The sequence below is a fragment of the Miniopterus schreibersii genome (assembly GCF_964146895.1).
Source record: "Miniopterus schreibersii genome assembly, chromosome: 4".
Classification (NCBI taxonomy): domain Eukaryota; kingdom Metazoa; phylum Chordata; class Mammalia; order Chiroptera; family Miniopteridae; genus Miniopterus; species Miniopterus schreibersii.
Genome location: NC_138105.1, coordinates 34859090 through 34886719, shown reverse-complemented (window position 1 = coordinate 34886719; position 27630 = coordinate 34859090). Strand labels below are relative to the sequence as shown.

The 27630-nt window shown below is 41.3% G+C and overlaps 2 protein-coding genes across 25 annotated transcripts in view; one reads left to right on the top strand and one right to left on the bottom strand.

Annotated features, from left to right (window-relative positions):
* PCDH10 (protocadherin 10) overlaps positions 1–17817 on the bottom strand; it is a 39247-nt gene extending 21430 nt beyond the window's left edge. For 6 of the 7 annotated variants that reach the window (XR_013998571.1, XM_081133968.1, XM_081133967.1 and 3 more), the window contains exons 1-4: positions 14315–17817; positions 12676–12734; positions 11978–12084; positions 3835–4140 (exon numbers count right to left, since the gene is read on the bottom strand). Coding sequence is in view for 6 of the 7 variants with exons in the window: in XM_081133968.1 (XP_080990094.1) it covers positions 3835–4140; positions 11978–12084; positions 12676–12734; positions 14315–16954 (3112 nt within the window). In the remaining variant the exon portion in view is untranslated. Of the gene's footprint in view, positions 1–3834; positions 4141–11977; positions 12085–12675; positions 12735–14314 lie in introns of those variants that run through there. The other variant, XM_081133970.1, reaches the window with a different exon arrangement.
* A 135-nt stretch (positions 17818–17952) lies between these two features.
* The window catches only part of LOC308555554 (uncharacterized protein), a 67534-nt gene continuing 57856 nt past the window's right edge, over positions 17953–27630 (top strand). For 6 of the 18 annotated variants that reach the window (XR_013998569.1, XR_013998570.1, XM_081133964.1 and 3 more), the window contains exons 1-2: positions 17997–18103; positions 19846–19923. Coding sequence is in view for 6 of the 18 variants with exons in the window: in XM_081133964.1 (XP_080990090.1) it covers positions 19861–19923 (63 nt within the window). In the remaining 12 variants the exon portion in view is untranslated. Of the gene's footprint in view, positions 18240–19845; positions 19924–21374; positions 21575–27630 lie in introns of all 18 variants that reach the window. The other 12 variants (XR_013998559.1, XR_013998564.1, XR_013998566.1 and 9 more) reach the window with 6 other exon arrangements.

Below are 27630 nucleotides of genomic sequence, written 5' to 3'. Positions count from 1 at the left end.
ATAATTTACCATTGTATGACTTCAGTAAGTGATTTTCACAATATATTTTAGATGACATTTCATTAATTATTTAATCTTATGATTGTCTTCAATTTTTAGGGACTATGTTTATTGACAAGATATCAGCAATTTTCCAAATACTTATAACTTGAGTTTTGTATTGTTTAGGCTGATTATTTACTGAAAGACATGTTTGTTTACTGACAAAAATCTTAAGAGATGATGTTCAAAATGTGAAGCCAAAATCATAAGCAAGAATGATTGAAAAATAATATTAAAGATAGTATTTTAACTATTGTTTTTTTCTAAATTATGTTAATAACTTTTACAATTTATATTCTTAAATTATTTTTGTTATTTGCTGAGACAATTCAGAGTATTTTATGTATAATTTATTGTGTCATTTGAAAGACTAATGTGATGTAAATATGATGTCTATAATTCTAAGTTCTTCAATCATCAGGATAAAAATAAGTTATTTCTAAACTTCAGAGACTATTTTTTTCTTGTTTCATTTCAATAAGTGTTGAAAACAATGGTTAATTTTTACTAAAAGTTAAAGTAATATTTTAGTATTTTTTTTACTCTAATAAAAATTAATGGTGAGGTTAAGCTAAAATTTATTAACATTTTAAGATAAATCTAAAAGCTGTGTCGATTTTATTTTATGATAAATATATTCTCCATGTTTAAGTTTCTTTCCTCAGTTTTTCAGTGTGCCCCTTCGGTCCTCATCAGAGTAATAGCAAATGACAACATTGCCAAAAATAAGAGAAAGCATGTTCACAAAGTGCTCATGACTAACGAGCAAGTATTAATAGATGTGTTTTCAAAATTACTCCTGATTAAAGTCCCATTTCATCAAATGTATCATGTATACTCTTCACAGATCTTTAAAAAAATAGGAAACATGACTTTATTTAGGTATGTTGTTAAAAACACAAACTATAATTTTTTTAACATGCGCATACGTACTTTTGTGTAAAAGTTGGTTTCTTACAATTTTCAATTTTAACCTTAAGAATCAGTAGTATAGAAATGGAAAGTTCTTGGGTAAAGACAATGATCTCATTTGTATTATTAAGCATGCCACTATTTCCCTGTCATCATTTCATAAATGACAGCGGTAGCCTCATTAGGCTTTTTTTAGAGCTTTACTAACATGACTAAATATACAGTTGCTGCTCTGAGCATCAAAATATACATTATGTTCATTATAAAACTAAATGCATGTTAAGCAAAAGAAAACCTGCTACCTCAATAATTATTTAAGCATTCTGATTAAAAGCAAGTAATTAGTGTTAGTTTTTAGCTTCTTTGATTACATAAGGGATGTGTTTTTCAATTTAAAAGATGAGGATATTTCCATTGCCAACAATAAATGATACAACTATTAACAACTCTCACCATGTGAATTTGGTGAGGAATGGTTTTGGAAAATGGTCAGGAATGGTTTTGGATTTTAGTTTGCGCTATTAGGTTAACCACAAAATTGACTATGCCTATTAAATCAGAGCTCTGATGTAATTTTAAAGGTAATTGTGAGTTTAAGATGGCATGAAACACTAGAAGTTAAAAAGGTATTCAGATATGCTTCAAATTATATGAAGAACTAAGGACAATAAAAGTAAAAACAAAATAGCTACTGTTCTACTTGTTTTTCATTGAGATCACAATGCATACTAAACCTTAAAGTCTGAGCAATGTGAGCTGGCTAACCAGAAAAAAACAAATTGTTATTAAAAACTAATTTATTCTAATACATATCTGGATAATATGCCAACAAATTCAATTGTCTTGATAAAATAATACATGCATCCATTGATTTCTAGCAACACACATAACTGCTAACATAGTTCATAGTCCTGAAAATCAGGTCTCTCAATGAAAACACTCAGTTCTTAGAAATTAGAGAAATTTTCGTTAAAATATATGCACATTAACTTTTGTATGAATTAAATTGTTACTGTGATACTTGAAATGAAAAAGAAAAACTAGTCAGTGGAGAAAGATATTTGTAAATGTTTAAATTTTCACTTCTATGTGTAAGTAAAACTTCAAAATTTGTGCTCCCTAAGAGCAAAAGAAGGTGAATTGATTTTTTAACTATGTTTAATGTAGACTTACCAACTGATACATATAGCAACAGTAGATATTTGTATTTATTTAGAACTACAATTTTGAATTACTCTTAATCATATGCTCTTTGACCTCTTGTGTTGAAATTATTGATAATGCATCTCTATATCCTGTATTCTTAATTCAAAGTGAGAATATGTTGTTTTAAATTTGGACCAGCTTGTTGTTGTTGTTTTTGTTTTATTTTTTATAACTAATACAATTTAAAATCCAGAATTCAGTTTGAGGGCCAAGGACTGACTACATCACAGTCTTCATTTGTTAAAATTTGATTTTAGGGTACTTTAATCACTAGTGTGTGTAAATGTGTGAGTTAAACTTTAGGACTTTAGCATTCAAATTACAGCTTCATTATTATGCTAGGCATGTCAATACTTTCCTTAAGTGTTTGTGTTCTCTTTGTGTTTTATAACTTTAAAAAATAAATCAAAACAAATATCAATTTATAAGGAGACACAATTCTTTGGGTGTGAAATGCTGAAATACTATGTCATGCTAGGGCAATGGCATCTCTAAGTAACTTGAGAAGTGGAACATACTCCTTCATGAGACATTTGATCACTGTTGCCATCACGATGTATCTATCCAGTGGCAGACCCACCATTTAGTTATATGACACTTGTCTATTCTTATTAGTGGCCAGAGTAGTAACCACGTCCTCAATGCATTCAATCCATGCCTTTCACATTTACGTTCATAAGGGGAAGTATAAGTGTTCTTCTACTTTTAAGTATTTTTTCCTCCCGTTTCATAAGTCATAAAAGAAATGGTACATCTTCAGTCTATCTCATCTTTTGCTTCTAGCTTATGGTTCCAGGATTTTTATTTTTTTTTTGTACTAGACAGTGAAAGTAAGAAAATAAAAGTCATCTTTTGATTGAGTTGTTACGAGTTTCAGCCTCATGAAATAATAGTTCATGTGGTTTGGCCAAAATACTGAATCACCAGTAGCAATTATGAATTAACTAAAAGTAAAAAATCCCTATGTGGTAGACAATAAATGGTATAATTGCATTTCTAAGATCCTCAAAGGAAATATACTACAGGGAATCTCAAAGCATCTTCATTTTTCACAGTGGTTGCATAAAATAATCCATTTAGAAAATATGGTCCCAAAATTGAAAGAAATTATCAAAGTTTCAATGTTAGAAGAATCTATTATTTTAAATAAATGAATATTGCCGTATCAATATGCTATCATCACATAGTTCCTCTGGCTCGAATCAGACTTGAATCCACACCAACACATTACTAACCCATGCTGACTGGTCAAACTAAAGGCTGCACTGCTTTCTGAATTTAGCAATGTGTTTGGTGTGACTATGGTAAAAGGGTGACCACCCATCGATAAGAAAATGGGATCCCTCAGCAACTCAAGTGTTGAGATGTTTTTCTAAGCCCTTCAAAAAGCATGGAAATCAAGTAAGCAAGAGAGCAATGTCTAAAGGAAATATAGAGAACATTTGAAAAATATTTTCGACAACATCAAAAGTATTGCTTTTGATTGTTGTCAAGAACCATGTCCTAACACAGAAGCCTGTCTTCCTGTGCAGTATATTCATTTTTCCACAGTAAAGTGCTGCCTGCCTCCGAGAGTCAGTTATCCTGAATTCTATTTTTACTAAGAAGACTGATGTGCTGAACTTGATTCCCTCACAGGGAACACTTTGATACAGCCTTTTATAGAATACTTACTCAAATATGGTGGTTTGTAAGGCGCTCGTGTATTAGACAGCAGTCCGTCCAGCTCCTTCCTCTCCAGGGTGCTGTGAAGGGCCTTCTCTTTGCCGAAGGTGGAGAAGGACCGCTCTGCCCCAGGCTGCGCTTCTGGAGTTTCAAACACCTCGGTGTCTGGAACAGAGTCCATGCCGGGAACATGCAGATTGCTGCGATAATCGGCAGCCTGGCGTCCGTCAGAAGGGACAAAAGAAGGCATCCAGCACCGATCTGAGTGGCCCAGGGCTTTACATTCTTCGGTGCAGTTGGAGAAGAGATCCATACCTGTGAGCAAGAAAAAAGAGAGGCTGCAGATGTGACACTCACCAACATGGCCAGCTGCACAGCGGTGAAGGACCGTTAAAAACCGCTTTGGCAAAGAGGCCTCTGAGACAGATGTTTCTAAACTACCCAGGGTATTGGGGAAAATACATTGGCTCTAAATTTTTAAAAATAATTTGGAAATGGTGAGTAGAAAAAGAATGAATACTTTTAAAAATCTCTGGTGAGGTTCATAACAGAGAAAAAATTCAAGTGTAAAGTTTTCATAATCCATAATCTCTCATGATGGTAAATCATCTGACATTTTTTTCCCTAGAAGTAGCATTGGAAAAAATATGCAAAGCACTAAAGCTGATATTTAGATTATGAAATCTGAACATGAAACAAAAAGTGAAATTCAACAGAAAACTGGCATACATATTGATAAACCAGTAAGTAACAAGAATGAAATAAGATTTTATGAGTGGCCAAGAACATGCTTCCGTAGGTTCCTAGGAAATTACTTCCTAGAAGGTAATTCTCAGTGACACTCTGGTAGCTCATATTACTCCAAACCACTTATCATTTACCACCTTAGACAAATTCAGAACAAATGACTATAATTAGTGAAACCAAGGTAACCAAGTGCAATGGGAGTCAACTGCAGATACTATTGACAAAACCCTTATCACTTGTTCTATATTGGAAAACACTGGTCCTAGTCAACGCAAACTCTTTGCTTACTAATCCTAGAATATAGCAGGTCCTTGAATAATGTTTCATCATTTTGTTATAATGTCGATGAGATTTTATAGGAACTTAACCCTTTTTTTTATCAATTGGCCTATGGTATAACTGGTTTATTATAAGTCGTTTCACAGAACCTAACAATGACCTTAAGTGAGGACTTGCTATATCAAGATTTCAAATGTCAACTTCAAGTTTCATTGTCTGCCATAGATTGACAAGACTATTACATCGTATCTGATTATGGCTCAAGAATGCTAATTCAGTTTCTTAACAATTTTGAGCACTACAGAATCCTATTCGATATTCATTTTGATAATTAGCACTAATGCAGAAAAACCAGCCATAAGCCCAGATTGTATAAAAATGGTTTTCTAAACATAGTAACATATTTATTGAATATGTTTTTAAACACGGTCAATTTGAATTAACCAAAGTAAGATTGGTCTGTACATAAGAAACTCAAATGATGCCTCGTCTGCATGGGATTTTCCTTGTTTGTTTAACCAACAGAGTAATATTTATTTAATGAACACATTTGATTGTTTCTTTCATGAACATCATAAGTGATTTGAGCTCTCAAACAAGTTTTAGTTCTTAAATTCCTGATGGTATCCTGTCACATGTTAATTTACTGTTTCTGTGTATATGTTAACATCTGTATATATAAAATAAAGAGAATAATTTTTTGATGTTACTAACCCTCTAGGTTATCTAAGAATTAAGAACCATTGATTACAAAAATGTTTAAAGAAATAACACCAAGCTTCTTATCATATGTTAATCTCACTTTATAATGACTTTTTAAATTTAAATTGAACTATGTATAATGCAAAGTCTAACTTCGATTATAACATTCCATTGACAGTTGTCGTGCATAAGCCTGCAAATAAATTACTGATCAGTGAACTGTTGAGGAACAGAAACGTGAGCTGAAGGCGGGATAAGGTCCAGACTAAGAACCGCATGTAAAACATGTCAGTGTTTCCCTAGACATCAGAGGTCAGTTCTTTATCCTATTTCTGTAAGGAGCTATGTAGAGAGAAAAGAGAAGAGGGAAAGGAATGTCCCTGATGCACACTGATTTACCAGGTAGGTAGCTAGAGAACCAGAGGTTTGTATTTTGACACACAGTACTATAAATGCTCCCTATTTATAGTACATGTGAGGGGAGGAGAGGAGGTGTTTTCTTAAATAGATGGAGCTACCATTAAGACTACAATTATTATCAGCAATTATTTATTTTAAAAATAAATTTGAGTTTTTTTGAATTTAAAGTAGATAGAATTATTCAAATATTAAGATAGAATTGTATTATTGGATCCTGATAAAGATGGATGCCTAATGTGAAATTTAGAATTAATACGACCTTTTCCTCACATGACTGAGGAATATCGTTTTAAATATACCACAAGAACATTAACAATTTTTCACATCTTTTGAGGACCTGTACCCAAGTGTTCTTATAATTATGAATATGATAATGTCACACAGAAAAAAATTAATAAACTAGTCTTTCAACATTATTATGCAGATGTTGTTTATATTAAGAGGTGCTTTTAGTAGAACTTATTTTTATGGGTAGTTTATACTCAATTGTGCCCATTTTCTTCTCTTAAAGTGTATTATGTTTTGCCTCTTTTAATTATTAGAAGCTACTTAAAATTCCCTAAGATGACATAATCGAGTTCTCATGAGTTGAGAACCTGTACAAATAATACAGCGCGTACATAAGAACAGTGGTGAAATAAGATCAAGTTTTTTGTTGGAAGAATGTTATTTGACAGAAGGAAAAAAACACTTATAAATAATGTTCTTGAGAAATTTATGAACTAATCTTTAAAATGGAATTCCCATAATAATAACACACAGCATTATATAACTTGAAGGAAAGATAAGGGGTCATAAATTATGCATGCATATGTTTTACCAGTTTTACTGATAAAGCAAGTGTATGCATTTCTTACAAGGAAAATGTCATACAAAATTTAATAACATAGATAGTACCTCAATACATTTAAAATAACACTGAAAACAGTTATTTAAAATGAACGTTTTTAATTTGATTTTTTTAATATATAGTTTGAGAACCAAATAAATTTTCCCATTATCAGTCCTCAACTTAGAGAGTCATTGAAAGGCTAATATTATTTTATCTTTTTTCATTTGTTATTAGCTCTATGAAATATATTATTACAATGACCAAAAAAGCAGTGGTATGTTTATGTTTTATTGTGTTAAGTGACTACATGACACACAGGAATGCCAGGTATTTTAGCATGGGACATAGTAAAATGATATATTAAAATTCACATTGCTCTGGGAATTATTATTTTTTAAATATGTTTTTGTTGGTTTCAGAGAGAGGAAGGGAAAGGGGGAGAGAGAGAGAAACATCAGTGATGATTGCGCCACACCGGCCAGGCACTCTGGGAATTTTTTAATGGCTTAATGTGAAGTCCCAGAGGAAAATAAATTTAACTAGATTTTTTTTTTTTTTGGTCCTGATTCAAATTCCCTTACTATAGTACCTGAAGGATTTGTATAGCAGAAAAATACAGAACAAACCTCAGTTTTGAAGGTATGGTAGTTTCTAAGAAACATCTCAACATATATATATTTTACTTGCAATTTCTTCTCCTACTTATTTATTTTCTCCACTTCTCAGAAATAATCTGTTCTACAAGGCCTGACAGCTGATGTGATAGACTGCCTGTTATGCAGAGATATATTTAGGCAAATTTTAAAATATGTCTTTTGTAACTGGCAAGTAACTTGTCCCTTCTAGTCAGAGACAGTGATAGTACCACTGAGAACAAAGAGTAATTTCAAAAATATTATATTTGTATTCAACTTGTACTGTTTTCTGATGAATGTAATAATGCAAAACTATGTGTACATTTCTTTCTCATGCACCAAGCCTTCATAAAAAATGTTTATTTTCCCCCCAAAACATGATAAATTAATTTTAAAGAAAATCAACAAAATTTTTTTTTGAGAAAATTTCTCATTTTCCTTTAATCACATAACACTGATAAACTGAAAGATGTTAATAATAACTATAAATATTGCTGTAATTTTTTAAGAGAATGTGGTTTGGAGGCAGATATTTATCAGCATAATTCAATAATAAAAATTCAAAACATGTCTATCATAATTTTCCCCTACTTATTATTTGAAAATGTTTATATTTTCCCCATTTTCTCTCAATATTTTGTCTTACATGTTTTTCTAATTATAAATCTCCACATCAAGTCGTAGCTCAGATTTTCACCAGAAACCTTAATTATGGTGTAAATTCATTTTATTTATAAAGCCAAAAACTTTGCCAGTGTCTGACTTCTTTATATTTATGGTAAGTCAAGGACTCTCTTTTTGATATTATTGTAGTTGTACAATGACAATATACTTCATGATATAATTTATTTACTAGTTTGAATATATTGATGATTCAAATCACTTTATTTTTAAATGTATAGCCACATTTTTACCATGGATCATGTATCAATCTCATAATAATTAGTTAAGAAATAAGTAGATTTAGAAGCTAAGTTCCCTTGTAAATAAAATCAGCAAGAGCAATTTGACATTTTGAGGTAAACTATAGCAAGTAACATTAATAGAATCCTTTATTAAGGTTCTCCTCTTCAACATATTATTTAAGAAGTCACAATTATTAAAAATCAATTCATAATAAGTCTTAGTATTAGGCTTATTGTATTTTAAGTGGAAAATAAAATTCTTACAACTGAATAGGTCTCCTTAGATGTACCTTCAATAATATTGAAATGTTTAAGAATATACAAGAAAAATGTTATATCAGTGTTCTAAATGAGGAAAGAAGCCTATCTTTTAATCTAATGATAAAATAAACAACACTGAAAACATATTTCTTTTAAAATCCACCTTGACGTTCTTTGGCTCTTTCAGCTGTGATTAATCAGTTTTGCTTCTTGTGATGATTTATGCGTGCATTTACCACATCTCCTTGGACTTTTGCCATATCTAACCAATATATCAATAATGCACTGAAAAAACAAACACACAAAAATGGAAAGCACCTTGACAAGGCTATAGAAAAATAGTGCCACAGAGCAGTGGTCAATCTGAAGAATTTTACACATGGAGCCAGGTGCAGTGGAAAACTGAAAAAGCTTATGTGATTCTCTGTGCAGCTGCCTCCGTATTTAAAGCCCTTCTATGAACAAGATTGGTGACTGCAAATGGCTTAGAAAGGGGACAAGTGGGGGTGGGGTGGAGAAAGAACAAAAAGGAAAACTATTCATAGAAGAATAAATAGAAGGCATATCTAAATAAATGCATACAAAGTGATGTTAACATAGAAAAAGAAAGTGGGAATAAAGATAAAGTTAGGAATCTTAAACAGGTGAAGTAGTAAGGCAAACAGTACAGGAAATGCAGTATGAAATGAGGTACAAACTAAAGGAGAGAATTCAGAATCTATATCTTTCCAGAGTTATTTTTCCTTAATAATCTAACCTTTTCTCCTTAAAAATCCATCTGAGTGAGATTTGCTTATTAGTACAAAATGTTTTCATAGCCTAAGCCTGAAAATAAGTGTGCTATAAATATTTTCAACATATTACAACATAGGAAGATCATTAATAGCTGGCTTTTCCAGGGAATAAAGCAGATGTACTTATTTACCTGAAATGGGCTTCACTTTTAGAAAATATTTTAGCTACTTCGTGTGGGGTTTATAGTACACAACATAGCAATGACTGGGAAAAAACATTAAGTAAATGCATTTTAATTCTCTGCACTTAGGGCTTTATACTTAAAAAGAAAACATTCAGAGTCGTTCTTACAATGAAATTAGACACATTAAAACTGACTTCAATTCAGCACACAGAGGTGCGATTCCTTCTAATAAAAGTGTGCTGCTCCAATTCTGAAACAGCCATTCTTGTGCCCAGTGTGTAGTGGCTGCCCCATAACTGCTAATGAAATACACAGATTATAGATTCTGTACCACTTTTACATGTTTAAAAACATAAAGATGGGGGGGGGATTGCCATTTTGATAAAGAATAAAAACTGCCTTACTTTTTAAAAAATGTTTTTCGGAACACAATTTAGCATTTTATTTTTCCTTTTAATGCTTTGACGTCTCAGACAATTTGAAAGAAACATTACCCAAATGGCAACGCTGAGTGCCTATGAAATGAAATAGCTACTGAGAAGGCGCATAGGCAAGAATATATTCCCATCCATCTTCCAAATTTAGCGGGTTTTTTTGCAGATGTTTACTCATTTCTTTTTCTTCGGTTAGGTTATTATAGCTCGTTATGTCTAAGGGACTAAACTAACCGAAATGTTCATTGAGACTAGAGTGCCACAAAAAAGAAAAAAACAAAGTGGGAGAGTGGGAAAGGAATAAAGTGCATCCCAGGAAGCATGCAGCAGGTATTCCGTTTTTTATATTAAAGATTTTGCTTGAAAAGTTTTCAAAGGCTGACCGTTAGGTTAGACTCTCAGAGTAAAGAATAGGAATGCATGATTCTAAATGTACAGCTTCTTAAAGATAACAATCAATCATATGCCATATATAGGCCAAAAATGAAAGGGACTTTGTACTCAGATATAAACTTCTGGCAAGATCTGGTTTGTTGTCAGGTTCCCAGACACTAAATAGATGCTCTGTTCACTTAGCGTGAAGGCCCGCAAGGGGCAGGGACCTCCGGGGATTCTTGGCAGTTCTCAAGTCTCATTAGGTCTGCATATTAATGACTTGCAGCAATATAAAGAGACCCTTGAGCAGCTTTTTCCCCCCTCCTCCTGCCTGTGTTTCCCAAGGCTAAGGCAGCCTCAGACACATCACACATTAGCCCAGTCTTAGGCTTGCAGCGGCCACTGCTGCCAGGCGACCGTGGGGCGTGCACTGCCCTTTGACACACTGCCTCAGCACCATTCAGAGGTCCATCAAGTGTATTGAGGAATGGGTGCTCTCGAGGACCAGCGTTACCCTGAAAACCAGGACCCTGTCACTCTATGCTTAGGCCATTGACCAAAATAAAGCTCGCATCTCAAGCAAAAGAAGTTGAACCCAGAGATGGTCCAATGATGGACATTTTTAGAAGTTACAAAAGTTGGCGTTCCTTTTCATTTTTTTATGTGTCAGATAAATACAAAACAATCAGAAAAGAAACAGTAAAAAAAAAAAATCAACAAGCATCCTTTTAGTTGAAGTGCAAATGAAACAGAAAGAAAACCCAAATTTTATGAAATTATTTTCATTATGTTAAGTACATATTTTATTTCTCTTAAGTGTCTCCTTAACAGATTAGTAATTACAGTTATCAGGATCCTTTAAAATATAAAGTTTAAATTTATATAGAAAAACTTAAGCAAAATAAAGTAAAATAAAATAAAATAAATATGTATCCCATTGCAACTCCATGAGTGACTACCATTCAGCCCACATATAAATATACCTAGAGTCCAAATTTTTGACAGGTCATAGGCCCTGTTGAAAATATTAGGAAACCTAGTGCAATTCCAAAAATACACACTATCACATGTTTCCTAATGTCCTAAAGCCTCAGAACCCAGATTTGGAAATCCTGCCTTCAACCTACTTGTGACTTTTAATCACCCTTCACTCTTTCATTTACTACTTGGTGGCATGCAAAATACTCTGGAGGCACGAATGTGGATTCTAGTCCCCAGTCATTCACTTATCCTCTTGTGACCTTGTACAGGTCAATCAATTTCATTCATCTTCAGTTACCTCATCCACAAACAGTCTAATAATACCTTAATTGACTGAAGACTGGGGACTGGCCCAGGTGAGAGATCTATGGCTTTTTGTATGCAATATAATCCCATTAAAGCGCATTATATAAGGGAGAAATATTTCATATTTTAACATATTCCACAATGAATTTCTAACTTTAACTCTCCAAAGGAACATTGAATGTTTATAATCCTCATTGAATATACAGTTATCAACATAGGATGACACCATCTTTCGCTGTAGAGGTAGCACATTAAATTTACCAAAAAAGTATCTAGGCCATCATCCTTTCTAGATTTTTTTTTTTTTTTTTAAGCTATAAAAGTCAGCATTTAGATTGCCCTTGGATCACACTTACCAGCTGACTGGCCACGGTTGGTGGCATCGTGATCACTATCTCCCTGTTCACTGTCTCCATGACCACTGTCCTTAGAGCTTACTATGTCGGCTTCCTGGAATGCAGAACTACAAGCACAAAAATGTGAATATTAGAATAAAAAAGGTGAAGTTACACACAAAACATTCTTCTGCCACCACATGGTCACCAGTGGTGCTGCAGATTCATAGACCTCTTAGTTGGCTTTATTTCTGCATAAAGCTTGTTTTCAAAAGCTTAAGCCCAGCTCTTTAAAATTGAGTATTAGCAGTCAGTTTGAGCCCTTTAAGGCATGTAAAGTTTAGGCAATATTCTATGATTGGAGCTAAGTATATGTTCATATCATTTTTATACAGCAGGTGTATATATGCACCTGGAACTAACAGTTAGGAAGACTATCAGAAGCAGTGTAAAAGTGAAAACTGGCAAAATACTCAAATATATTTAGTAACTTGTATATAAATAAAATGTACCCATATTTTAATGTATTATTTAGGAAACCCAACATAATTAGCATTTATGTCCTACCCTAATTGGAAATACTTTATATGTTTTATATTTTAATATTGAATAATACACCTAATTCTTACTTGTAGTAGGTAGCAGATTGTCCATACACCAAGCTAGGAAATAAAAAATAAATAAAATAAATAAATAAATAAATAAATAAGAGTCCATACCTGTTAACTCGGCGAGGTCTGTCAACTAGATAGCTGAGCTCTGCTCTCTGGTGTTTAGTCTAGAAAAAAAATAAATAAATCAAGAGCCTTTGAATGCTAAGGGTTACCTAATAGTCTGCTTTTGAGGTTAGGAACTAATTCTAGCTTAAGTAATTGTGTACATTTTTATGAATTTCCATGTTGTCCTAAGATCTCAGCCCAGTTGCTGGGTAAGGGCAAGGAGATATGAAAAGACACTTCAGTTTAGATTTTCAGTAAAGGTTTAAAAAAAAATCAGATATAAAAGGCCAATTTTAAATGTGTGGGTGTTTTTAAAGGGATAGTGCAAATGACCTCATAGCTGGGGCTCATAAACTATTGCCTCTAATAGAGTCAACCTAGTTATACTCTGTAGTCTTTCTTTCAATGACCTAAAAAAGTGTTTAGGTGCATACTGTGTTGACACAAGAAAAACAGCACGCTCAATAAGCAAAAGTTTGTATGTTTTATGGAATTATTTTGTTGTTTATTTCCAAAATGTGCTTAAGATACAAATGAGCTGTACAAATATTCATGAAAGTCAGTAATATCTAAGACTCAAATAAATAAAATAACCTGCCAAGGAAGGAGTTCATAACCCTTCCTCCTCCCCCCCCCCCAGCTCTTTCCCCCTCCCAAGGCCCTCAGCATCCTCCTCCCGCCTCCACCAACCATACACCTCTTCTGGTCCAAACTTTCTTTTACATAAATCAACTCCGTTCTCCCTCTCCCTCCCTCCTTCCAAGTTGGCCACTTCTCCGCCCTTCAAGAAGAAATCAGAATTGACAAGCCAAATTCTTTGATGAAGAACGCCAACAGCAGTGCTTTATCAAAAACAGTGGCAAGGATTATTAGCTAAAAGAGATATTTAAGACAAGAATTGTTTAAGCCTTCCGTTTAGTTTACGCTCACAGGGGTTTGTGCCAAAGCAGCTTCATTCAAATTCACACTGTGTGGGCCTTCGGATGCAAGAGCGTCTGTAAATGCTGTCCAGAACAGAACTGAAGGCTTTTCTGCAACTCGAGTTCAGAGGACAGGAATCTGATAGCTCATTCACTGCAACATGCATTCGAGTTCAGACAACTGTGCAAAGTTAGACAATCTATAGCTTACTTTTACACGCGACTGAAAGCATTGATAAACAGGGCAGAACAATTTTATTATTGCCTGCGACAGACGCAAAGAGAGGAAAAAAAAAACCTTTTGCCAGTGCCAGCAAGTTCCTCCAACCCCATCTCCCTCTGTCCCCGCCCACTTGACCCTTCGCACCCAGATTTCTTGAAAAGGGAAATGACTGAGAGGGGGGTTAGGATTTTAAAGCAAAGATGCCAGAGGGAAGAAAGAAAGTCCAAGGTGGCAAAGCTCCAAGGGTAGGAAATGAAAATAAACGTGGAGGGGTGGAGAGCAGAAAATAAGGGACAACACTAAGTTTAGGTTACACACGAAAAGGTGGAAGAGGGTGACACCCGCCCCTCCCCCCGTTCTTACCCCCACAAAGATACAAATAAGCTAAATATCCTAAAAATAAATACACAGTGCACCAGAGATAACAAGGGCCGGGCTAGAGGAGGCTCTCGGATGGAGGAGATGAGAGATGGTGGTCCTTTCGCTTCAGCCTTACCTCGTTGGACAAAATGCTTCCGTTGGAGATGATGTCGGGCTGCTGGTCTGTGTAGCCAGTGACGATGGCCCCGCAGGGGTTGTGCTCAGTGTCCGTGCTCCGAGAAGGGCTGCAGGGCTTAAGGAACATCAGGTCGGTCTTGGCGGACTCGGGGGTCAGGCAGACCTGGTAGCAGTAATTCTGGTTGTGGTGGTGGGAGCCGAAGCCCCCCGACTCTTCCACCGGCACCTGGGCCGGGTTGCTGGGCACGTTGGAGCTCTGCACCAGCATGATGTCCGACTTGCTGAGCTTCTTCTTGCGCGCCCGGGCTTGGCGGCCGCAGCAGGTCGAGCCCCCGCCGCCGCAGCAGCAGCAGCAGAGGCAGCAGTCGCTGGCCAGGCACGTGTAGATGTTGAGCTTCTTCTCTTTTTGGCAGCGCACGGCCAGCACGATCATGGCCAGCAGGAAGATGAAGGACACCGACCCCAGGGCGATGATGAGGATGAGGGTGAGGTCCAGCGAGCTGTCCCCGCCGCCGGGGCGGTTGGGGCGCTGGTGCTCCCCGGGAGCCCCGGCCCCGCCCCCGCCCGCGCCCTGGGGCTCGATGGCGCCGTCCACCAGCTGCACCACCAGGGTGGCGGTGGACGACAGGGGCGGCTGCCCGTGGTCGCGCACCTCGATCACCAGCTCGTAAGGCCGCTGGGGGTCGCGCTTGGCCGGCACCCGGCGCGCCGTGCGGAGCTCCCCGGTGCGCCAGTCCATGCGGAACAGGTTCATGTCGTTGCCCCGCACGAGGCTGTAGGTGAGCCGCGCGTTCTCGCCGTCGTCCGCGTCCACCGCGGCCACGCGGGTCAGCAGGTACCCCGGCTCGGCCGAGCGCGGCAGCGCCTCGCGGGCCGGCGTCCCGTTGCGGCCCGGCAGGGGCGCCACGATGGCGGGGGCGTTGTCGTTCTGATCCACGATGAGGATGTTGACCGTGGCGTTGCCGGCCAGCGCCTGCGGGCTGCCGGCGTCCCGGGCTTCCACCTGAAAGCTGAAGTCCTTGAGCTGCTCGTAGTCGAAGGAGCGCAGGGCGTACAGGTAGCCGTTCTCCGAGTTGATGGACACGTACGTGAAGACGCTCATGCCCTGGATCTGGCACTCGAGGATCGAGTAGGCGAGCTGGGCGTTGGCGCCCTCGTCGCGGTCCGTGGCGCTCACCGCGTAGATGTAGGCGCCGGGAACGTTGTTCTCGGTCACGTACACGTCGTAGACCGGCTGGTTGAACCGCGGCGCGTTGTCGTTCACATCCGACACCTGCACCTGGATGGACTTGCTGGTGGAGAGCGACGGCTCGCCCCGGTCCCGCGCCACCACGGTCAGCGTGTAGGAGTCCCCCGCCTCTCGGTCCAGGGGCGCCTCGGTCACGATGGTGTAGTAGTTCTTGAAGGAGGACTTGAGGCGGAAGGGCACGTCCCCCAGCAGCTCGCACTGCACCTGCCCGTTCTCCTCCGAGTCGCGGTCGGTGACGCTGAACAGGGCCACCACGGTGCCGGGCGCCGCGCCCTCGCTCACCGCCTCCTTCACGGTGCTGAAGCTGATCTCGGGCGCGTTGTCGTTGGCGTCGAGCACCCGCACGAGCACCTTGCAGTGCGCGGGCACGGCGTTGGGGCCCAGGTCCTTGGCCTGGACGTACACCTGGTACACCGGGCTCTCTTCATAGTCCAGCTCGCCGCTCACCTCCAGCCGGCCCGTGCGCGGGGAGAGTCCGAAGAGCTCCCGCGCCCGGGGCGAAATGTGGCTGCTGAAGGAGTAGACCACCTCGCCGTTCTGGCCCTCGTCCGGGTCCGTGGCGTTGAGCTGGATCACCAGCGTGCCGGGCGGCGAGTTCTCCGGCAGGGACACCGTGTAGACGGGTTGGTCGAAGGCGGGCACGTTGTCGTTGGAGTCTAGCACTCGGATGGTGAGTAGGGCCGTGCCGGTGCGCTGCTGCTGCTGCTGCTGCTGCTGGGGCGGCAGGCCCCCGCCGCCCCCCGCCCCCTCGCCCCCTGCCCCCCCTCCTCCCCCGTCCACCGCGGTCAGCACGTAGCGGTGCACCGCCTGCTGCTCCCGGTCCAGCGGCTTCTCCAGCACCAGCTCGGCGAACCGATTGCCGTCCCCCTGGGTCTGCACGTCCAGGGAGAAGTAGCTGTTGGGGGTGATCTCGTAGTCGCGCAAGGAGTTGGTGCCCACGTCCGGGTCGAAGGCGCTCTCCAAGGGGAAGCGGGTGCCCGGCGTGGCGCTCTCCGAGATCTCCACCGTCAGGTCGGGCTCCGGGAAGGAGGGGGGGTTGTCGTTAATGTCCAGCACCTCGATCTCCACCCGGAACAGCTCCAGGGGGTTCTCCAGGAACACCTCCAGGTGCAGGACGCACGAGGGGCTCTGCTTGCAGATTTGCTCGCGGTCGATCTTCTCGTTCACGTACAGCACCCCGGTCTCCAGGTTGAGGTCCAGGTACGGGGTCCGCGAGTTGGGCACCGTCTGAAACCGGCGAGCCGAAAGTTTTGTAATGTCCAGGCCCAGATCTTCGGCGATATTCCCCACGAACGTGCCATGCTCCTGCTCCTCCTGCACCGTGTAGTGAAGCTGGGAAAAGGCTCCCTCCACCATCCAGAGCAAGGCAAACAAGAATAGCACGACCATCTCCAAAGGGGAAGGAAGCAGCTTCCCGCAGCCAGCCGGCCGCCCCGTCACCTCCCCCACCGCCGCGAGAAAAAAAACAAAAAACAAAAAACTGAAATACAAATAAAAGTGCTCTGTGTGTGCGTGTGTGTGCGCGTGTGTGTGTGTGTGGAGGGGGGAGGGGGGCTCCTGTGGCTTTCCGTCCTTAAAAAAAATCTATTCCTTTCGCTTCATGTTAGGGCTTCCCCAGTCGAGCCTCATGTCTCGGTCTCAGCGCAGGAAGGGAGACGGGCGGCCCCTCGCCCTCCTCCGCGATCGCCTCCCCGGCCGCCTAATACAATAATAACAGTCCGCGCCCTTTATTCCGCGCGCCCTGGCGCAGCGCGACGCCCGCGAGTCCCGCCGAGGAGATTTCGGTGTGTCAAGACTGTCCTCGGCGTGTCTTCCCGCTGGTGGGAGGCGAGGGAGGAGGGAGAGGAGGAGGAGGAGGAGGAAGATGAAGAGGAGGTGCTGCCGGCACCGCTGCACATGCCTCTTAATGTCAGCGGCGGGCAAACGCCAAAGGGCTTAAACACAGCGAGAGGACTGGGCGCCGGGAAAGCAGGTAACGGCTCTGCAGCATGAAACTTTCATTCTCTTCATCTCTCCGGATGGATGTTCCTGGCATTTTTTTTTTATTTATTTTTTTCCTCCTCCCCTTCTTTCGCTCTATTGGTGTTTTTTGGCTTTCCTCGTCTTTCTCTCCGGCCTGGTCGCCGCCGTCGTCTGCCTGTGAGGGTGACGAGCAGCTTCTTTTCCGCCGCCGCCTCCCCGAGCGCCTCTGCCCCTCACCGGCTCCCTCGCTCGCCGTCCTCCCCTCCCGCCGCCTCAGCCTCCGAGCCTGCGATCTCGGCTGGCAGTTTCTGAGCTCCGAGCGCAACGCTTCTCTGTTTTTGCGCAGCGCCCTCGTTCTGCCAACCAATCGCTGAGGAGCACCACCCACCGGGCCCCCGCTCATTGGCTGGGCTGGCCGTCAAGTAGGCGCGTCACCTGGCAGCCGGGCGGGGCGGGCTCGAAGCCGAGCGCGGCGGCTCTCGGTGAGTGTGAGTGCGAGAGACGGAACCGCCCGGCGGGTCCCGAGGCGCCGCGCTGGGGACTCTGCCGCGGAAAGTTCCCGGTCCCCAGCCGCAGGTAACGGAGAGGGAATACAGAGGTCCCCCCTCCCCGTTTGCATCAGCAGTTGCGACACCGTAACAGCCACAACAGCGGCGGTATCCTCTCTGCGGAGCGGGGTTTCCAATGACGCTAACATTCTCTTTCCTTGAAGGTATTTTCCTTGCTACTGATGGTGGAAATAAATCACCGAGAGCGGGGAAAAAGTTGCAGCGTGGCCGTTCATGGGCAGGGGTCACCTCGCTCAGGGGCTCTGGCAGAGCAACATTAGGAAACCGGATGTGATATGGCCTGTGCCAAACGGAGCTGGGGGTCTGCAGGGGGCGTGGAGCGGGAGGAAGGCGCTGGAGCGGGGGGCGAGGGGGGACCCCGCCGGGGGCCGGAGCCGGCCGCTCCCCTGACGCGCGGGCTCGCGGGCGCAGCCTCTCGCCGCCTTCGCCGCAGACCCGGGCTCTTCTTACCAAATAGATGAACTCGCCTGGGGACCTAGTTTGAGCCGGGAGCGCTTTGAGCAATAAGTGGGGAGCTTGTTTCATCTGAGCGCTGCCCCCAGCCCGCCGAACGCTCGACTCGAGGTTTAGGGCCCGGCGCCCCCGCCCGCGCCCGCCGAGCGCTGCCAGGCGCCCGCGACAGCCCAGCGCCTCCCCAGGCCGAGTGCTGCGCGGCGGCGGCGCGCGCGGGCTGTTTATTTTCTGCTTTATTTCTGACAATTGAAGATTCCCCCGCCCCCCGCCCCCGTGCTAGACCCGGGCGCCGATTCTCGCGCAGAGCCGCTTGCGCGCTCGCAGGGTGAGGACAGCGGGGCGGCCGAGCACTCAGGCGGGCGCGGGGGGTGGGCCGGGCAGTGACCACGCGGGCCCGTGAGCGTGCCTCTGCGGGCATCTGCCAACGCGCTGGCACACGCGGGAGCTCGCGTCCGTTCTCGCGGGCGGAGGCGCACAGCTCCGAGTCCCGACGGACCCCCGCCCCCACCCCCTAGTCCTGAGGGGTGCGCCCTGCCAGCTCCGAGTGTCCACTCTCCAGGCGCTGCGGGAAAGCCGCGCGTCCGCGCGCCCAGCTCCTGTGAAGTTAAAACACAGCGCGAGCTCGTCCATGCGCGAGAGAGGATCGCATGTCAATTCTCCAAGACAAGATTTTTAAAACCTAGTTTTATATTAATTAATGGGCGGTAGGGGCTTGTTGGCTCACTGAAGCAGCCCCTGTGCAAGTCTCCTTAAGCCACGAGGTACGAAGGTCCCTTGTGGCTCCCTGGGAACGAATGCCCCCAGAGTGACGCCGCCACGACCTGTGGGAAAGGGAGATTCGCTTCCCCGACCCCGAGCTCCGTCGCCGTTCCCTCCTGGCAGGGAATGAAGGGGGGCGGGTGTCCATGGGCTCGAGGGCAGACTGAGCCGTGCCCCTGCCGGTGCTGCGAGTGCGTGCCTACTGCCCTGCCCCCCCCCCCGCATGCCCCCCGCCGCCCTAAGCTATTTCGTGGTGATGGGTCCTCCTTTGAGCGATTAGAAGGAAAGGACGCCCGATGAAATGGCTAACCCTTTTCCAGCTGCAGTAAACCGATGACTGGCCAAAGCCAAGCGAATACCGCTGCAGCTAAAATGATTTTGGCGTCACGTCTTGCGACGGAGAACGCAGCGGCACTTTACAAAAGGACCTGTGGATCAATGAAAAGGAGATGACAGTTTATCTGAATACTAATACGGGATTGCATCTGTACTTTTACGCACGCACACACACGCTCCCTCCCCTCTCTTTTCCTACAGGGCTGCAAGATTGAAATGACATGTTTCGAGCTCTTCAAGCTGACTCATCAGAATCCTGGGGCATTTTTTAAAATGACGGTAATTTTCTAATGTTTTCGTTCGTAAGTATGGAAACACTTGTGTGTGTGCGCGCGCGCGCGTGCGTGTCCGCGTGTGAGAGCCCTGCGGCTGAATGACAATGCAGATCCGGAAACTGGGGAGGAGCTTTTTGTTCTCGGAAGGCAGGTGAAGTTTGAGCGGACTTGGGGCGTTCGGCGTGAGCCAGAGAGCTTCCAGAGGTGGATATGAGGACGTGGAGAGATGGCCAGATTTGCCTGTAAATAAATAATCACTGCATCCGCTGTAACGCTTGAGCTGGTTTTGTGTGCGCGTGTGTGTGTGCGTTACTCGTAGCGGCCGTGTTTGCACCGGGACTCTCTCCGCAAACGTGGGTTACAAGCGCCTCCTAGCGGCAGAAGCGGCATAGGGCAAGCCAGAGGAATTTGCTGGGAGCTCTCATTGCACAGGGCTCGCCTGTTGGGGGCTCTGCAGGATTTCTTGGGTCGCAAAGGCCTGTATCCGCGCTAGCGACACCGGCCGAGGTCTCTGGAGGTCTCGCCTGTCTGACTTGTAGTCTCCGAGGCGCCCTGGAACCGGCAAGGTGACGAAAGGGTCCCGCCCCCCTCTGGGTAACTCCAGCCAAGAGCAGTTGCAAGAGCATTTTGCTGGGGATCAAGATTCAGATAGTGGCATTGAGAGAGCTTTCTTTGCCTCCTTCAACCTGAAACCATTAAACAGCCCCTCCCTGTCACCCATAAAGCAAAACACCACTTTCAATTTGCCCTTTGAAAGCGCCTCTGAAGGGTAACTGGTTTATTTCCCCCCCTTGCTGTGTCAAGCAAGCCGATTTGTCCATCTAACCTTTTTCTTTTTCATTCTCTCTTTGGTGGACCCCGAATTTAGTGAGGCCATGAGCATATAAATAGCCTGGGTGGTGGGTTGAGGACCTCTTTGAAATGCAGGATCTCGTGTAATACTGTGTCCCTGGACACCCCATCCCTGGAACTCAAAGGGAGAAGCAATCCTGCGCCCCCAACCCCCATGTCCCCTCCAGGAGCTTCAACCATCTGGGCCAAAACATATTGCATCCTGACGCAGAAGGGGAAAGCAGTGATGATTTGGAGGGAGGTTATCAAAATCAATGTTGATAAAAGTCTTGGTTGGTGTGTGAGAGTGATAGTGCATATTCGCCTCGTTCACTGGGCACTAAGCGCAGCGGAAATGGAGGGGGGGCGCTAAGGATCCCACAAACGCATTTTATATTCATGGTTACAAACTCTGAAACTAGGTAACCAGGTGGCCTTCTTCCCTACCCTTTCTAGAAAAGGTGGGAGGGAAGCACATTTGTTAACCAGCGTTTGGATAAATGAGTGTTTGCAGTGATTTAACTTGACTTGAAAGCAATTTGTTTCTAAATCCTCTTGTTATTGCAGTGTACCCAGAGCTTGGAGAGAAGACTTTTTTTCTTTCTTTTTTTTTTTTTTTTTTAGAAATGGAAGACAAAAAATTAAAATTGTCAATAAGGAGTTTTTCAAACTCCAGGCTCCTCCAGGACTGAGCTAGATGGTTCCAAGCACTTGTCATTTCTGGCAAGGAGAGTGCAGAGAACAAAGGCAGAAGACCTGGGCTGAATTGCATCTCTTAAGGGTAACCACGCAACAGGTTTATTTGTAGCAGTGTGACCTAAGAGGTGAGAAGGCAAGGCTTTGAAGCCAGTGCCACACACACACTGTGTTAGCTTTTGTTCACTCACAGTAAAGAGTGAATGTTGGCTACAGATTCTTGGGGGGTGGCGGGTGGGGGAGGGATATAGCCTATGCTATTGTAAGCATTCAGGTAATTCTTCAGTTACTGTGTTCTAATGCTTTGAACCAACAGAGAACAAACCAATCCATGTTTTAGGGGACTGAGAATACTAGATATTCCATTAAGCTTTACTTGATATTCAAAGTAGAAATGTTCTCTATTCTGTTTAACCTAGTTAACACTGGTGTGGCTTTCACATTTCAGTGTCTTTTCAAGTGATCAGACAGGGCCAGCATTTTGTTAAACTCTAAACAGTGAATTAAAAGCACTGATGAGCTGAAGCAGCCCTCTAATGCAAAATGACAAATTGCACTTAAGCAATACATGAACAAGAAAATGATTTATGGATTTTTACAATGGTCCGAGCAAGTGAAAGCAACATGAATTATACATCCTAATGCCCACGATATCATTTTCTAATAGTACTGTTTCAGTTCAGATGCTACACTCTCATCCTTTCTATAAGAGATATTGATCAATAAGAGGTCCAGGAATATTTTTAAAGTAGGCAATGGTGTTTGATACTGCTTCCAAATATATATATTTTTTTCTCTTGAGTATGGGTAGGTGGTGGTGATGAACATTGAACATACTAACATTCTTCTTAGCTCCTTCAAATATTGCCTTTTAGTGATAAATAAATAGTCCTTTGGATTTATGTTTTTGTTCTACACTTTCCTTCAGAATCCAACAAATAGATCTGATTAAGAATGATAGTCTTTATTACATCATGACCTCTTTTTCTGTAAACCAAAATGCATTACTTCATCTTACCCTTTTCTTTCACTGCTTTGGATATTGAAAAATCTGATTTCTCCAGAACATCTTTATCCTTTTGGTATATGTTTTATCCTGTTTTGTTTTGGTTTTGTTGTTGTTGTTGTTGTTTTCCAGAACGCTGTTCGTTGTTAATTCCACAGTGTATTAAAGACACACCGGAGTTAGTAAAAAGGTGACAGCCTTAGGGTTTTTTTTTACCTTTGTCGACAAAATAGATCTTAGGGCTGTTAAATTACAGGAGAGAAATTAATCAGAGAATATTTTATGTGGTGGTTTTTACAGTCTGAAAAAATTTTTTTAACCTAGTTACCTCTGTGTTATGATGAGGGAATACCTTTAGCATTTTTATTTAACCATTTGTTGCTTGTCTAAGTAAGTACTTTGGAGTGTGTATAGAATTTCAAACGAAGATGGTGTCTTTACTGTATTAATACTCAACCACAGGCAACTTCTAATTACCCAGAGGCCTCTAGAGTCACATTATTAAGCTTAATCTTAATTATCCAGGTTTATAAAAAAAGGAAAAAAGAAAAAAAATATTGAATCCCAGCTTCTACTTTTGACAGCATTGATAATCACTCTTACTGAAAGATTACTGAAATCAATGATGTGATTAGGACTGTAAATAGGAACTACGAGACATCACATTTACAAAGCCAGCTACTTGCTAACAGGAATGACGTATGGGATTTACTGATGAGGTAGAAATGAAGCTTTAAACATTAAGGTCGATGTAGAACAATTTCAAAAATTAATTGTAAGCCTCAATTAAGTTTATATATAAGTAAGACAAAAGGTGTCTAGAATGCTCTCATCCCCAGTGTTTTTTTTTCTTATTGTATAGTGGGTGTGTTTCTTATTACTATCAGCATAATATTAGTGCTTGTCTGGAAAGTATTCATTGTATGCTTAAGAGGAAGCCCCTTGACTTTATAAATACAGAGTGAAATTACCCAAATTGTAATGAGGGTTACAAATCAGAGCATTATTTTCTGAAGAGTTTGAAAATGTTATTGGAGACAGACCATGAAAAGAATATCAAACATAGTTTGAGAATTACAATAGTAAACAGAATAGTTTAATAGATACTTCCATTAAAGAAAAAAGTTTTTCTCTAAGTTGGACTGCCTAGTTAATATAACTCTTTGTATAAGAAACTTGATTTTCATGATGCCTTATTTAAATGTCTTGAAAATGCTATACTATAAAATATTTATTTTATTGAAATTTCATGTTTGTTTTTTTAGGTGAAAGTGACTGTTTTTTAAACAACAAGTGTATGCCCAGCATTTTTACATAAGTTATAGTATTTTCCCCCATGTCTATAGGTATTGTCATCCCAACATTATAAATAAGGATACTAAGGTTGTTCAGAATTTAAATAACTCACCAAATTAATACAAACTTCAAATCTAGGCCTTTTGATGCTTGTGTTGAGGCTCTAATCCCTGCTTCTCCAAATATTTGATCTTGGCCAAGTTATTGAACTCCCTTGAAACTCTGTCAAAGTTGGTCAAACATTCCAAACATCTGATAAATATAATAGTGTGTTGACCTTGTCGAGTCATTGTGGAACTTAGACTGACATGATGTGTGTGAGATTCTCGGCCCATAGGAGACTCTTAGTATATGTCAGCCTTTATTAGAGCAAGATGTTTTGAGTCAGGTAGTCCATAAATAAGGTACTTATTGAGAATCACTGACATTGATTTTTCTGCTGATTTTCTTTTCTTTATGAAACACAAACTAAAGTATTTATTTGAGGTGCCAAAAAAAAAAAAAGTTTTACATTGGCCTTATTTTGCAGGAAATTATAATTTTGAAGACAAGATGCGAATGTAAAGGAAGATGACTGAACTAATTAGATTTAAATTAGGCTTTCATGCTGTTTTATTTTTATACTTGTATTTGCTTTCATCCAGATAAGTTTAAGTTTTCTGTAAGTTTGCATTTCTATGAAAATAGTGATACGTAGATAGATTTTAAAGATCATTTTGATAAGAACATAGCTCTTTCATTGTGAAATACTGTTTTTCCTATTTCCACCTCAAAGTTTTAGGATTAAAGGATTCTTATTTGACAGATTCACTTATATTTATTTTAACTCCTTGATGTAAAGTCTTAATGCCTCATACTCTATTCACGACAATGACTACTAAAATTCTCAAAATTGAAAACAAATTGGTGAAAATCGGTCCCTTAAAATAAAGTGAATTTATTAAAATGACCTAGACTGAACCTTAAGCCTCAACTGTATTTTACTTTCTTTTCAGCAGTTTCCTCCTTGTCATTTTTCTGCCTGGCATTGCTGTTATGAGTATTCTCTCCAGTAACTTTTAGTTTTAGAAGCGAAAGCATGCATTGGTGCTGGTGCGATGAAGCATCGCCATAGGGATATCTGGGGAAAGGAAAATAAATGTAGGTCATGCAATATGTCTCAAGGATTCATAGTGAAATTGAGAAAGGATATGCATAGAAAGGTTTAAATAACTTCATTAAGCAGTGTGAAAAAAATGATAAAACCTAATAACTAGGAATGCTGAGTGCATGGGGATTAGAGGCTAGACTAAAATTAATTAATTAAGCAAAGATTTCTAGAAAAGGACAGTTTTTTGGTTATGATTTTAAAGGTAACAATGATACAGATTAGTAGAAGGAGATATGTGAAGAAAGTTAGAGGGACTTGCGCAGTAAAGAAGTTAAGGCAGTGATAGCAAAAGCTATCATAAAGCTGTCAAAAAGGAATAATATACAGAGATACGGAACCATGGAGCAGTCGAACGAATTTCAGAGGGAGGCAGGGGTGGGAAGTGGGGGCAGGGAGATTAATCAGAGAACTTAGATGCATATATATTCGTGACACATGGACACAGCAGTGTGGAGAAGGCCTAGGTGGGGGTGGGGCATGCCGGGTGGAGGGGACCAATGGGGGGGAAAGGGGACATCTGTAATACTTTCAACAATAAAGATACTTTTTTTTTTAAAGGGATAATATCCCAGCCAGTGTGGCTCAGCGGTTGAGCAGCGACTTATGATCCAGGAGATGGAGGTTTGATCCCTGGTCAGGGCACATGCCCGGGTTGCGGGCTCGATTCCCAGTCGGGGGTGTGCAGGAGGCAGCTGATCAATGACTCTGTCATCATTGATGTTTCTATCTCCCTCTCCCTTCTTCTCTCTGAAATCAATAAAAACGTATACACACACACACACATATGTATATATGTGTGCATATATGTGTATATATATGATAATAAAAACAGCAATTAATCCTTTCAGTTATGGGCCAATATCCTGACTTTGGATGCATTTTCTTAAATCTGTGATGCCAGGTGGACTCAATTTTGTTTCATTTGATTTATATTTCCCCATACCCACCCACAAGAACTTGGCCAAATTTAAGGTTAGCAGAGCTGAGTGAGATCTTCATTCAGCATTCAGACCTGAGGAAGGCTTTTGCTATGGCTTGGGCCGATAGCCAATGTTCAGCCTTAGAATGATGATAAAAACTTACCAGCTTATCGCTTGTTCATTAGCATATTTATTTGGGAACCTTGGCTGCTACTGCTAATTTAATGCTGAAATTCTGATTGCTGATTTTCTCAAAACATTTTTTTTAACTTGGTCTAGTGAGACACCTGAACAAGTGTCTAATTTAACAAGAACATATTTTTATTCTGCTTGGCAGGATTAGAGGGAGAAGTATTGCTCAAGCCCAAAGAATCCAACAAACATCCTGCTGAATGGTCACATTTTTGATGAATCTGTTGGCTGCAGAACCAGTGCTTAACAAAGATGCACTGACTAAATGAATGAATGCTTGACCTTTTTAACTCTCTACTATTATTCATCTTAAAAGATATTTCTATTATACTCAATTCCACGAGCTATGTTTTTAGTGATCTGTATTCAAGAAAAGTCTTTTTAAGTTGCTTATTTTAAAGAAACCTTACCTAAGACAGGAAATCCACTGTACATTTCTTTTTTCTTTTTTTAATTCTCACCTGAGGATACTTTTTCCATTGCTCTTTGGACAGAGTGGAAGGGAGAAAGAGAGAGAGAAGCATTGATATAAGAGAAAGAGAGACACATCTATTGATTGCCTCCCACATGTGCCCCGACCGGACTGGGATTGAGCCTGCAACCAAGCTACGTGCCCCTGTCCTGAAGTACCCACTCGTGGGACTACTCCTGGGGTAGCCCCTGTCGACTGAAACCTCTGGTGGTGGCAACCGGTGGAGATTCTGGAAGGGGAAAGCAGGGCCTGGGAGTTTCACACCCGTCCGTTATTGCCATGAACCCCCTTCGACACTGGTGTGGAAAGAGGTGCAATTAAGATGGTTAGCCTTTCAATATGTTCCTCACTAACAGGATTTTTTTTTTTTTAAATCCAATTTTTGGTATTGAGATCCCAGAAACTCTAGGAAGAGGCTTCTTTTAGTTGGAAAGTCCTTAAATAGTAACCCATTTTTCAGATTCCAATTGGAGAGTGTTTTGGAATAGTGAGATCTATTTCTGACATGCACAGATAGCTGTGGCAATCTCTTCCGGTTGGACAACTCAGTTACTGGTTGTTTCATGCTTATTGCTTACTAAAATTCGTAGCAGAATTTTTTTAAAGCCTTTTGTTTCGTCACTTATTTATGTTTTAGTATATTGCTCTTTATCCAATTAACTACATTTTTCCTAGAATTAAAATATAGATTAGGTTTACCTCTGAATGGCAAAGAATGAGTAGATATCATCCTAGAGCACATGATTTATTTATTTTAAAAATCTATTGATCTTTATAATGATTATTTTTAATAGTATGTCAGAACTAAGCTATGTTGAGGAGGGAACTTTTGTTTGCAATTTTAAAATGAATGCCCTTTTAAAAGAATGCTCCCTTTCTCTTAAAGTTAGTAGTTTGGGTTTAGCTAGTACTCTCATCATTTATGTAATATTTTTATGTTTAAAATAAGGACATGCAGAGAGCATGAAATCTGATTCATAGAACAGAGGAGGTAACATGAACTCCTCTTTATTTCTGTGCTCTTAAATTTTACCTTCATATGAAGCAGAGTTTTAGATATATGGGAAGAAATGTTATTGATGTTAGAGTTCTATTTTAACTCTAATAATTATGATTAAAATGGATAAAGGGGGAAAAATTAAGGTTAT